At 43.0% G+C, this 13,841-nt stretch overlaps 1 protein-coding gene across 8 annotated transcripts in view; it reads right to left on the reverse strand.

Moving 5' to 3' along the window:
• LOC118514493 (rap guanine nucleotide exchange factor 4) overlaps positions 1–13,841 on the reverse strand; it is a 108,387-nt gene that overhangs the window by 24,002 nt on the left and 70,544 nt on the right. For all 8 annotated transcript variants that reach the window (XM_036061416.1, XM_036061417.1, XM_036061422.1 and 5 more), the window contains 4 exons: positions 12,194–12,340; positions 7,506–7,557; positions 6,599–6,717; positions 17–103 (listed from right to left, as the gene is read on the reverse strand). In XM_036061416.1, coding sequence (XP_035917309.1) covers positions 17–103; positions 6,599–6,717; positions 7,506–7,557; positions 12,194–12,340 — 405 coding nt within the window. The remainder of the gene's footprint in view (positions 1–16; positions 104–6,598; positions 6,718–7,505; positions 7,558–12,193; positions 12,341–13,841) is intronic.

Genomic DNA, 13,841 nt, shown 5'->3' on the forward strand with positions numbered 1-13,841 from the left:
CTCACGAATTACTTACCTTTCGGTCCTTTAAACAGCTTGTATTGTCTGACACTAGTAGAGTCCGGAGAGCCCAGCCCATGCGAGACATTGCGGGGCTTGGTATCTGTGTAAACAATTGAGTAAATAAAATAAATGAGGGCTAATTAGTATGTTGCATTAAGGATTGTAAATCATGTAACTGTGGCTGGTGTAGAATTAAAGAAAATAAAGAAATTTAATTAAATTAGAAATAATGCTCTATTGAAAGTTCCTAAATGTATGCAATTTATTATGTATGCAGGATAAAGTGTATTAAGGTATAAAGAAACCATTAATCAACATTTTATGAAAAGATTTTCCATAAAAAAATATATTTGAAAATTTATGAATAAAAAAAAGTCACTGACACAAAAAAGCTCTCTTATCATCGCTCGAAAAGGCTTCATTACATAGAGATTGCATACTTTCAAGCGTTTATTATACAGAAGGAATAATGTTAGTTTTTTTTTGGGAAACTATCTCGAAATCGGAATATCAAGGAATCAAAAGGGGTTTATATTCTTAGAACTTTGATGTATTCATTCCATCGGAACATTGTCATAAATATAATTTATCTAAATCATATCTCGAAGCACATTGACAGGTACTCAACCAAGAGGGAGAGGGTGTCCAACATAAATCAAAATCGTGCATCAATTTTATGATCTTCTTCCGTTACTGATAGCATCGGCTTCTAGCGGATGATATTGCAAACTCTCAAAAGGCTAAGCCTTTTATTAACGATCGATCGTTTCCTAAGCAGCCTCAGTGGGACAATTGCGAACCGTTCGCCACATCACAAGGTTACACTGGAGTCACAGGAACTCCACACGCTACGCAGCATGGTAGTGATTGTTCCATGCTGAAGATGGAAAAACCATTGGCAGAAAAACAGGACCACAACAACAATCACTAAAACAATAACGTTTACACTTTGGCCCCACTTTACCAAATGATTGGGTTGTGTGGATGTTATCTTCTACCTCTTCCTTTTTGGGTGAAGTCGTGGGGAAAACAAATTTGCATGTTTTAAGGGCATGGAATGGACGCAGGAACGATGGGTAAATGTATGTTTAAACAAGCGTTGAAACAAATGCATACGGGCACGGCGGACGGGCACGAGCGATAGAGATGAAAGGTAAGCAATCAAACCAGAAATGAAGTGATCCAAGGCAAAGAGAAACTCTGGACACACGTACACACACGCACACCATATTTCCCTCCCTTTTCCATCCTTAACCACCCTCCAGACACGCGTAAAGGGGTTTGTTCCCGCAGCTTCCTGCTTCCATATCCGTACGGTCGTTTCGCTTTTACGAGACGGTCATAAAAGGAACCGAAATGAACGTTAATTGTGTTTAATGTGGTGTGCAAAAGTTTTACCACCAAGTTTTTGTTTTATGTGACTGCTTTGCTTGGGAGAGAGAGAGGGAGAGAGGGAGGGATGGTTAGAGCCGTTTTGGGCAAACCGTTTTTTGATGAGTGAGTTTTCATTGGATACTGGAAGCCCATGATTTACTGTGTGATTTTGAAAACAATTTGAAGGTTTCGGATGGTATGTGTGGGTTTCGGTTGGATTTGTTGGTCAAAACAGTGGTCAGACAGAATACTTTTGAACATCAAGCTCAAATTAGGCGTGTACGGTTTCACTTTAAACGCACCGGAAAGCGGGCTTTAACTGGACTACCGGAATGGTGCTTTAATTAAGCTGTTTCGAAACAGGATCTACATAAAGCGCCCCTTAATGTATGCAATTTGTGTAACATGAAAAGCACATTGCATAAACATTTGCTGGAAGCGATTTTTCGGGGATAAACATTGATGATTTTGATTACATTTACTATGTCGAGTAAAACCGGATCAATTGCCAGAGAAACGGATAATTCTAACAATAGACACTAAAGACTCCCTCTAGATATGCTTCACATGATTTGCTTATCAAAATTGAATTATTTTATCGCTAATGAGACGAAAGCTTCTCCCTTAGAAGGGATGTCACGCTTAAAGCTGACGTGTTCGTTTTCAAACTTTTGCCTTTTTCTTGCAGCACGTCCTCGTCACGGCAAGTGACAGCAATCGCAAGGAAATCGGGCCAGGATCAGACCATGATTTTAGCTTTGTTACGGACGGTGATGCGTTACTCATGGCTCGTCTGTCGAAAAGGCGAAAGTTTGACCAAGCCCCGACGACGGTGGTATTCGTGGTTGGTTGTGGAACTTCTAGGCAACAAGTCAATGTTCCACCCTCTCACATGTACTCCAAAGCCACCCCAGACCACCACCACGACGATAGGCAATGGATTGATAAAGGGGAAAACTTTCCCATCGATAAGTTCACCGAAGTGCCGTTCGCAAAAAGGCTTTCGTTGACGGTGTGCTTTTGTGGTATTTAATGGAGGCACCGGGTAGCAGACGAGGATTAATACACGCAAAATGCAAGTCTACCGGAAGGAAAAAGTCGGGCCAGCTGTGAAGTGGATTAATTGAAAATTCAATCACGCACCTCGTAGCGAAATGGAGTAAAGTTGGTGAGCGCGAAAAGGCTATATTTTATCAATTTCCCACTCTCCTTATGTTGCAAGTATTTTCACCACGTTTCACCACGATGTGGAGATTTTTTTTGGTGAATCCATCCGAAGGGATTTTCTGAACTCGAAGTAAAAGACAAACTTTTGATCCTTTCTCCCTATTTCCGATTGCAATTCTTCGGGGTGTGCGGTGGGAAAAAAGGAAGCTATTCGGTATGGACGAGACTTCCGTTTCACTTGATGTCCTCATCCCGGTTATCTTGGCTGGTTAAAATGCAAATCTGAACGATTAAATATTGATCGACATCCATTAGGGGTCAGCTTCCAGCCAGGAGCAAACCGAAAAGACTCTCCTAGACGCACATTGCCAGGAATGTGGAAAACGAGTTGGGATATCCTCGGAACGCTCAAGAAGGTTCGTAAGAACCTCTCGTCAACCACAACCTCCAGCCGTGAGATGTGAGCTACCGACCTAACTAACGATTGAATCAAATCGTTTGAAAGGACGTTTTTTACCTTCGCTCCGTCAATCAGGTCCATTCGATGGGAAAACCTCCGGGACGGGTATTTGTGGTCGAGTTATTTCTTGCGGTGCGAGCGCTTTTGCTCCGGAATGCTAGACGCAACATGTCACCGCAGGGGAATAGAGATACGAGATAATAATACCGCTTGGCCACCAGAGATGCTAGTAATAACAACTGGTCGCCGGCGTCATCATGCGTTTTCATCCCTCATCGAACACGTTCGTGAGCTGAAAGCTTGGACGAAACCATCTCATCAGCAGCACCTCGTAAACCTTCGGGGTCGTTGCAAAAGAACTGGGACCGGGATCCGATCCGGTCGATGAGATTTTATCATTTTAATTGGTTTTCGATTGCACTCAATTGATAACTGCATTCGGCAGAAGAATTCTTCGCAGTAGCAGGCGTGCCGAAGGATGCGGAGGTGGACCAACCTGCATCGTTTATTTATGCCAAAGCATTCCGGTCCCGATCTCGGATGCACACCATTATTGAGAAAGGAACGAGGTGCACGAGTGTGGCGTATGGTCTAATTGGTTTCGAGACGAGGTTTTTCCTACCGTAACATTACATGATTAGTTTACTTTGGACAGCAGGAAGGAGCCGTGATTCTTTTAAGGTATAATCATTGTTATAGAACAATGGGGTCATTGAATTGAAGGATCGGTACGAGATTAGATACTAAATTCAACGTTTCAAATGAGTTACAGGGCAAAATATGTTGTTCGTCCTGTTTGAAAATACAAACAAATATATGCGCCTCAAATTATGCAATTTTATAGACTAACAATCAATTACAATCCGATATTAAATCAGATTTATAAAACTTTGGATTCCAATCCATACGCTTTTAATCGTCGTTCCTTAATAAAAATTAATTAAATTATAATTAATCTCCAGTCATTAAACACATTTTTATTGACCAATTATGTGGTTTTAAGGGCACGGTGGAAGCCATCTGTTCACATCGATCAACGGCACCAACGCCACAAACACAAACAACGCTGGACACCTAAATTATGCTTAGCGGTGACAGTGTTTGCAATTAAACTACAGCAGGGGTTTTTTTTTTAATTCGGTTCTACCACAAACAACCGCGACCAAACACAAATTTGTAAAAATAATTAAAGCCTTACAGTGGTCTGGCGCTTAATGACAAAGTGATAATTACGTGACACATTTCGTTCACCTCAATGGTCAGAACGTGACCCTTCGCGCTGACTTCGCACAAACTTCAGCTCGATTCGCTTCGCTTTTCTCTTTCCAACCGATCGTTTTTCTATTGTTCCCACACCCCAGAGCTCGGGAATGAGGATTTTATTTCGTTGTAATATAGCGTCAAATTGTAAACAAGCGCACACGCAAAAACACGCGGAATGAGAAACCACAAACCACCACCCGGGTCAGAAAATGGATCGCAGGGGGAGCAACAGTGATGGGTGATGGTGGATGCAAAATTGCAACCGTGGTTTAAATGGTATCCCGCCGACGAATGGCCGCACGACGAAGGCCGGCTTTCATCGTGACCGAAACGTCCCACCGCAGAGGAGGAGGAATATCATGGTCATTGTCGATGGTGAAGGAGGTCCTTCGCCCACAACGACGACTACGCCAACGACGACGACGTCGGTGGCCTCGGGCAAGGCAACCAATAAAACAATCCGGGCGATAACGGACGATGGAGCAATAATTAGCATTCGTATTATCCGCGTGCTCTGGTTTCCGGTTTTATTGCGTTAAGAGTCGTCCTTACTCTAGCGTCGTGTCTTCCGAGGCTGGTAATATTTTTGGTCACACAGCCTAAGGCTTCCTCCGGCAAGGTTCTTCGGTCATTGGGTAACTGCGAAAGCAGGACTAACCACCAAACGACCGTCTGCCAGAAAACGCAGATAAAGGGACAATCAAAATGGGAAAAAAAGAAATCAAATTTGGAAGCCTGTCTACGTGGCAAGCGAGTTGGCCGTTTGCTCCCACCTTACACACACACACACACACACAAAAACACCCAAAAACCACGACAGTTTCCAGACCGGTTCGAATAACTGGATGAAGAATGGATTTGCCCCCAGCCAAGCCGGCTGTTCGTGCTCTTTTTAGCACGCTTAAACGCTTCGGCGGCGATCGGCTCAAGGATAATCAAGTTGAGACCGAAATTTGGAAACTTTCAAAATCTGCAGCTGACAATGATTGCGGCTTGTCAGGGCTTATCTTGCGATAAGATGTTTTCCCGTTGAAGCGGGAAGAATGATTTGATTTCCATCGATGGAGGGAAGAAAACCTCACTCGGTGGTGAATGGCTGAATGTTTGTTGTTCGCTTGCTAATGCTTACTTCCACCATCGTCACCGTCGTTGAATCCTTGAACGCACACGTCGTATCAGCGTAATCCGTGTAACCGTTATTTATGGCACCATTTGTGAGGAAGCAATGGATAATGTTTTCTACGCCTTAAACAACCAAGAAATGCCAGGCCAGGTGTGCCGCCTGCGCCAGCAGTTACGGTGAATGCTTCGTTCGTCCGCTTTCTGCACGTTCGCTGGACAGCACGGCAATCGATGGAATTTATGTGATTTTTGTCTGCCCATTAACTGAATCGTTTAAATTCCCTGGGTAAGCATTTGAGCGTTGGGAAGATTAGGCCGAGTTTTAGTGTTGCGGATTAGCAAGTGGAGTGTGTAATGCAAATGCGCGGAAACTGCTTCAATGTGTTTCGCAGAAAACGATGCTTTCTTGGACGCTGAAAGGCTTAGAATGAAAGCCTATGATGTATTCTTGGAACGTAATACAATAATGTTTAGAACAAATTCCGAGAATTATCCGAATTTTGTAATTAACAAGGCATCATTAGAACGGAGTGCTTCCCATTATAGTGTCAAATGACGCCTCCCTGCATATATTTAGGCGTTGTTATGTGAAAATTGCATAAAGCTTCAAATTTCTCTTTCATACCCCTAAAACTATGCAAAACGGTAATCTAAACATGTGTTATGTTGGAAAAATGCGGTCCATAAGCAAGAGTACATTTAAAAATTCAAATCACAAGCATACAAAGAGCTAGAAGGTATCAAACTCCGCTGAAAATTCAAAAAACTGAAATAATCCAAGAGCATTTTCAACTTATTTATTGAGACACGTGACTCTCCAGGAATTCGAATTCACCTGTACGCGTGTGCCTGTGAAAACTTTATCCCAGAGCCTATCGCGAATGCCTATCGCGAACCGAAGACCCCATTAGTACCCATTAGAGGCGCATATGGCAACACCACATGCCTGGTGCACTTCCGGAATTGAATGCATGCTTTTATTTTTCATTCGTTAGTTGTTTGTTTATCCATTGCGTTACATTTTCAATCCAGCTTCGGTAGATGGAAGGAAAATCCTTCAATCCTGCCGCCGGGTAACAACTGATGCTCCTGTAGCACAACGTGTTTTTAATGGCCGTAAATCGGTACTTGGTTCCTGACCGACAGTAGTAGGAATGAAACCGTCGGGTGGACATTCCATCCAGCGAGCGAACGCACGTACAAGCTTACCTCCGTAATTGGTGCGGCAGGATTTGGATGATCCGGACTGAGCTGCTTTTTCGTTGGCGACGGTTGCTGCTGCACGTTCGTCTGGACCGTGCTGGTCGTCTGCATGCTCTGACCAAATCCTGTTTGTGGTCGGGAAAGCAGGGTGGACGAGAAAGATATCGAGAAATAATAGTGAAAGGAATGGTCCCAAAGGATTAATATATGTGTGTTCAACGCAACAGATCTTGCTTATGGCGTAGAAATGCGATGGGTTAGATTTCGATAAAGGTAATGGCAGATGGTAATTAAATACAGTGAGGAGAACATTTTTTTGGTAGGATTTTTCATGCAGACTCTTTTTACTTAACAGAAACTAACGAGCAATAAGGCTTGACCTTCATAAGAAACCCTTCACAAACGCTTTTGTGCTGAAAAAGCTAACAATTTACGCGAAACCCTTATTTGAAGCCGCTAATCAATAATATTCGATTATCCCCGTCAATGTCGAAATCGCATCAATTCCTTGTCCAATCGAAACCGCAACATTGGTTCAAATAGTTTGGGAAATGAGTTTTCCTCTCTCGCCACAAATGTGTTAGCTTAAAACCAACGGCTAATCCAGCTTCATTTCCACACAACAATATTAGCAACATGCAATCCCGGTTGGTGGAGGTTCTGCTGCAGAAGCATACGAAATTGGCTTCTGGCGAAATGTCATTAGTGATCGGAAATGCAAACGCGGCTCTCACAAATCGTATGGTACGTCATTACGCAGATTGATCGATCGAGGGAATAGTGGAAAATTAATTTTCCATCTAAATGAGGTAAGCATCGGAACAGTAACGCAACTGAACCCTAAACATACGTGAAGTTTACTGTTCAAGCGCCTAAATCTATGCAATTCATAGTAAAAATAAGTTGTACTTACCATTTTTTAGCCTACAGTTTGTGATTATGTCGTTCATTAATTCTTTATTTTTCTGTAAAGAAGAAAGGCAGAAGAAGGTTAAAAAGGATCCACGGTGCATGTTCATTATTGTGCAATACATTAATCCCACGTCCCGCATATTTATTGTGCATCATCTGATAATAAAGAGGACATGCGTCAACAGATTTCGCCCACGATGTACAGAGTGCAGTATAATTAACAGGGAATTTATTTCGTTGACCCATCGAACACATCTTGTTTGCGGCATAATTCTCGTAGGTGGTCTCCCAACGCACGCTGCAGAATATCAGCATCAGAACCGGTAATGAAATATAACAACCCCCAATGAGCATATATTTAATTATAAGCTACAAAATCCTGCTGTTCACGTACATTTCCTTTCCTGTAGTTACTGTCAATATTTATCGTGTTGTTTGTTCGTGTTTAAACATACCATCACGAGCGTAAATTGAATCCTTGCCTTCGCTCCAACCTGCTGCTGCTGCTCTGTTGCCAATGAAGTGATGAATTGATGAGCTGGTAGGAAAAAAAGTTTTACTCAGGGCAACTCTTCCCTGTTGAGCCGGGGGAGGAAAGCTCCCAAAATAAACTCGCTCTTCGAACTGGTCCCATCGGCACAATGAGCTGATGTCACATAATTCAATCACACTTCTGTTCGAATCGAATGTCCGACCGAAACCCTCAAACAAACACACACATAGAGCTGCATCCCTTTGGGGACGAGATTGATTGGAAGAAATTGTGAAAAATTGATACCAGTTTCACATGTCAGCTGAAAACCGAGACAGATGGAGCGAGAGAGAGAGAGAGAGAGAGAGAGAGAGAGAGAGAGAGAGAGGGACTTGTTCCAAATAAGCAGATCGAATGTAGCTCCGATGATGTTGCTCGTGTTGCCGAGCACTGAACATGAGCTGCTACATATGTAAACAAATGTTGGGAATGAAAGACATCCAATTGGCAAACGATAAGTGGCCCCGGAACTATCCTAGACGCGTTTGAGACGGGATGCTAGACGGGTTTGGGGCAACATGCACTGAACTGCAATTACACCGTTCAAGTAAACTCATTCCGAGCGCTCATAAATCTACTTCTAATTCGATCACCGATGTCAGGCCGGCAATGTCAGCTGGTGGAAGAGCGATGTAGCGACAAATGGGAAGGGCGCGGTGCAACTCATCATCATCATCTGTCCTACCGCATTCAGCAACACAGAGGAACCACACCACGAGCTTCAGCCAGGATCGTGCATGGCCATGAATAAATCAGCAAAAGTGCCATTCGATCCAACATAGACCCGTCCGTAGAGCGGTCTGTGCAAATATTCTGCAAAAATAGAACACTTGACACGACACAAGCAGCGCTGGTTGGGAGAAAACACGAAGGAACACATCTACCGGCTGTCTTCAAAAAGGGAGAAGAAAGCATGGAATCAATCTGCTGGAAATATCACACAGCATGAACCCCACCAGCAGCAGTGCGGGGCCCTAGCCTGAAAAGATAAGTGATTTTATGGAAAAGAACGGACAAAGGAAATGATGAAGCTAGAGCAGCGTATAAATCATTCCACGCTGTATTTTATATCATATTTCCACTTCCCGAAGCATTCACCTTCCGATGGAAGTCTAAGTAAGCGAGAAGCAGCAGCCTACTATTCCCACTCGCACTAGAAGTGGATGCACAAACACAATTCTATGTGAGACATTTTTGCGTTCAATCTACTCCACACAGTTTACCCGTCGGATTACTTCCCTACATTGGCGAGGCATCTTGCTCCCGTCGGCAAGAAGATTGTGCACGGATGGCGGATAAACGCAAAACAAACCAACCCCCTAAAGCCCGAATGCATGCTAAAGCGCCCGCGGGAAGAATAATCCATCATCAACTGTTGCAGGGCGAAGTGATGAGAACTCAGTAAGCAGTCGTGTGCCGTGCATGCGTATACGTGAGGATAAGGAAAGTGACTGGCTGCCTGGTCGTGCGTGTTTCTGTGTGTATTTGTTAAAGACTGTGCAAACATGAAATCAAGATCTGTTCGAGGATGTTACTTTGAAAACAATCGACAGTCGTCAGTAGTGGAAGGAGTTCTTTCTCTGGGCTGCTCGAATGAGCTGAAGCTTTTAAGATGGAGCGACACTCGAACAAAGAAGCGAAGATTAAAATGAGCTAAAGATGAGTCACACAAGTGTTCTTCTTTATGGTTTGAATTAAAGGAATCTATTTGGAATGTGTGAGTGAACAGAAGGCAAAGGAGGGGTATACAATCTGGTCTGGTAATTGCTCCTTATCATTTATTTCACTGATGGTTAAGCATGTTTAGAGCCTGGTAGAAGACGTTTCCAACAAACGTTATTATGTTGTTTTTATTTATTTTACAGAATTCACATTGAAAACAGTGATAAAAAGTAAGCAAAACGGCCTTATTCAGCCTTCCTTAAAGCCTTTCGTACTGCGTATTGCATACTGTCAGGCGCACTACCGAAAATTTTGACATACAAATCGTTTTCCTCACCACATCCAGCGTAAACCTCAAATCAAAGACAATATTTACGACTCCAAATCCTATCTGCACACAGCCAAACGCCACCCGGTAATCAACGGTCCCGAAAAACGATCGTTCATCCGGCGAGCGCTAATATCCTGCTGTGCCAACCCTGCTAATCTCTACACGTCACTGTTTCCATCGTACCATTAGTAGTGTGGAAGCTATAAATAGCTCTAGCCCTTATCCCCCATACCCAGCATCTCCATCAAAACTGTGCCTTCAGACCGAGGGCCTGCCAACGAAAGGCCACCGCTAACCCGATGCTGACAGCGAACTGTTCTCCTTCATTCCATTCCCAAGCATCACCATGACAGCTTTACCACTGACAACAAACACGAATGGCGGCATTGCTTCCGTGTTTGCCAGAATCAAACCACAAAACTGCCTACCGACCGACCCGATGGTCAAGAGTCCTGTATTTTGTGGGTTCCTTTGCCGGTGACGTCAATTTGCGCCTTTTTGCACCTGAACATGGTTCATCCGCAGACGAAACCACAAACAATGTGTTTGTGTGTGTGTGTTTTGTACCATTTGTAACGAGACTGGAGAAAAGTGCAAATGATGCTGCTTATTGTAACGAACGAAATAGCTTCCAATTTAACCCCAAACTTTGCTGGTGTTGTAACAATAAGTGAGAAAATGTTTCATTCGAGCAGCATTCGTACAAAACACCAGGCGCCTCCATTGTCTGAAGGATTTGATTGTGGGACGAATCCTTTCGGAAATACGAATGCAAATAAACAAGTCAGGTATGAAAGGCACCAAACAGCAAGCAAGCGAAAATAATAAATCTCGTTTTTCAATTGAAATTTAAATCAATCGTGTCTTGAGAGCATTACTGCGCTTTCCTTCTGAATTGTACCGTTGTTTTTGTGCTGGTTGTTTGTGCAAAGCTTATTGAGCAAGTCTCGGCGTGTTTCGTTCCACGAATGGAAGATATTTTCATTTCAATATGAAATCTGAAGCACTTGCTACTTGACGCTTTATGGAAGCGTATTGAAGAGGTGACTATCGGTTCGTGGTAATTTAATTGCAAAATATTAAAATAGAAGAGGAGTTTTGCGCGGTACCGTGGAAAATCATTCAATGCAGCAAAGGCCAATCACTGAGGCGTGTTATTAGCAAGTCAAAGTGCCATTCATATTCACCATACAAGAGTGGGGAAATTTACTATTATATTCACTTTGATGAATGAAGCTTCCAAGAATAACATGTCGGTGAAAATTAGTCAGGATTAGGGAAAATAATTACCCCGACCGTCATCATGGACGATATCCCCTCCCCAAAGGAATGGCGTAACTATGTTGTAACTATTTATGGTGGCATAATGATGGGATTGTACCCCGGATTCAGCTTCTCCGACTCAGCTATTAATTGGCATTTATTTACGTTGACTTTTTGCCATGCCAACGGTACCAAGATGACGACGCAATGACGTAGTGTCCAACGGTAAGCGATAGTGAGTGATCAAAACATTCTAAGGAATACGCGGGACAAACATGGTGGGAGTGAGTTATTCTTAGCAACATCTTCCTACACCTATCTTTAGCCTTTGGATCTTTTATTATGGTGCACGGAGAAATAGGCATTTGGGTGGTATTTATGATGGCAAACGTTTTAATTTCGACTGAAGAATGAAAGGAATGTACAAATAACTACGACGTATCTCAAACTTCAGGAACGAATTTAAATTGATCTTCAAAAATAAGGACTTTACTCAAACGAGAATAAGCTCCCTTTAAGATACTGATTTTCTGACCGGACATCAGTACCTCTTTAATAAAGATTTCACTCAGGTGACCGTAAAGCATAATTACTAGCACACGAAATCTGACACCGAACGGTCTGGTTATTAATAGGTAGGGAATGAAAAAACAAAACTCGCAGCAAACAAACCCTCTAAGCTGGCCGCTTTGTTTTGGTGTTTCCCATCATTCGAAATGACCAACTAATTCCATTGCCCGAACATGATCCCCAGCATCCCGCCTGGACGCGCCTTCGCCGAATATTTCTCCCCAGCGCACTAATGATGGTGCTGGAGCTCAACGAACCTGATAATACAATGTGTAAGCCCCCGAGCGGCCCTTTCGGCCCATCCACTCTCCACTCCCTGCAATCCACTTACCTCAAAAATCAGTCTGAAATCTTGCTGCTCCACTCGCAGCAGCTCGCAGGTTGTTTTCGTCACTACCGTACTGTCCCGGGGCAGATCGTGCAGGATGGACTCGCCGAAGGTGGCCCCAACGCCCAAATTACATAGTGTTACTGACAGCTGTAAATGAAAGCGGGAGAAAACAAGGGAACGAACGAGAAATGAATTAGGTATCGATGTCGGCAAAGAATTCTGGTCGGGAAGGATGGAAACGTTGGCACGGGACGATTAGCCAGCCCCGTTGGAAGATCGCAGGGCATCGTGGCATCGCACACGTAGCGCCTGGAACCAATTATTTCTGGAATCCCTGGCGTGTACAGATTTATGAGTTTGTCTAGATGGAGGGATAAAATAGACTCTGGCGAATGTGCAACGATACCGTTTAGTATCAGTGATTAAGGCATCATCTGCTTCACTAAGCGGATGGGATAGGTTTTTTTTATTTTGGCCAGGATTTGACGTCTTGCAGCGAGCATCCCGAAAACATAAAATGCTTGTATTCCTATTAGAAAAATGAGGCAACCTTCTACCTCACTTTTAATCTCAGTAGAAGCCCTAAAAAGGACTTAAAAATGCAGTAAAAATTTAGGTTTGAATTAATTAAAGCGTTTTGATACACGCATAGCATACTTTTAGGCGAATTTTTATTAAACGCCTGAAGTTATGCAATTTAAACATAAAAATTTATCCGCTCTTGTGTCTTTATTAAACATTAGCCCAGGTTCTTCATGCAAGGAATTACTCCTGGGTATGAAGTGCGACTAAAATGCCGTTGTTGCACCGTCACGTCACGGAAAGGATTATGGACGTGGCTGCATGTGACGCTTTTCCCAGTGTTTCATACTCATTTTAACTTTGTCTTGCCATTTAACACCAGTAGAGTGAGGGAAAATTATGGTTCACCCGGCTGCAAAAAAAAAAAAAAACTGGTGCCTGTTACAGAACTAGCACACACACACACACAAGCAAAGCAACAGAAAAAAACCTAACCTCCGGTTTTCGCTCATTTACTCGTTTGGAAAACCGGTCGGTGACATTCAGCCAAAGTTTATTTTTGCTCTTTATGGTGCTCACGTCCCGACCGTTCTCGGCGCGGTCGATGCAAAGGCCTGTGCAACAAGAACTGTAAATGCTTTGCATTCATTTTATGCGAAAGTTAGCTGCACATTTAAGTGCACCATGCAACTCCCACCCGTTTGGGGTGGAAGTCCTATTAAGGCGAGCGTCTCATTCTTTTCTCATTTTCACTTTCGAACCATACACTTTACGGCACACGGGCACCGATGGCAATAATGAAGAGGAATGTATTTCCGGTAGCAGGTTATAAAGGGTGGAAGCTTGGTGTGAGTGTTTTTCCTTTTCATTTTTTTTTGTTGCTTATAGCAGGACGCGAAAACGGGGAAAAGCTTCTTTCATTCTTCCGTGTTGAACTAAATTTACGAAGCACTTAGTGTACTGCATTATCATCGTGGTGGAAAATTATACAATACGCCTGAAAGTAGTCTATTTATGACCTTCAGAGCGTTGTAATAGCAAAGTGCAACAAATATGTCTTAGGAAATTTTTGACGGTATTTATATGCCACGTTTATGATAGAATTTTTCCCAATAAAACAGAAGCT

Source organism: Anopheles stephensi, chromosome 3 (genome assembly GCF_013141755.1).
Source record: "Anopheles stephensi strain Indian chromosome 3, UCI_ANSTEP_V1.0, whole genome shotgun sequence".
Classification (NCBI taxonomy): domain Eukaryota; kingdom Metazoa; phylum Arthropoda; class Insecta; order Diptera; family Culicidae; genus Anopheles; species Anopheles stephensi.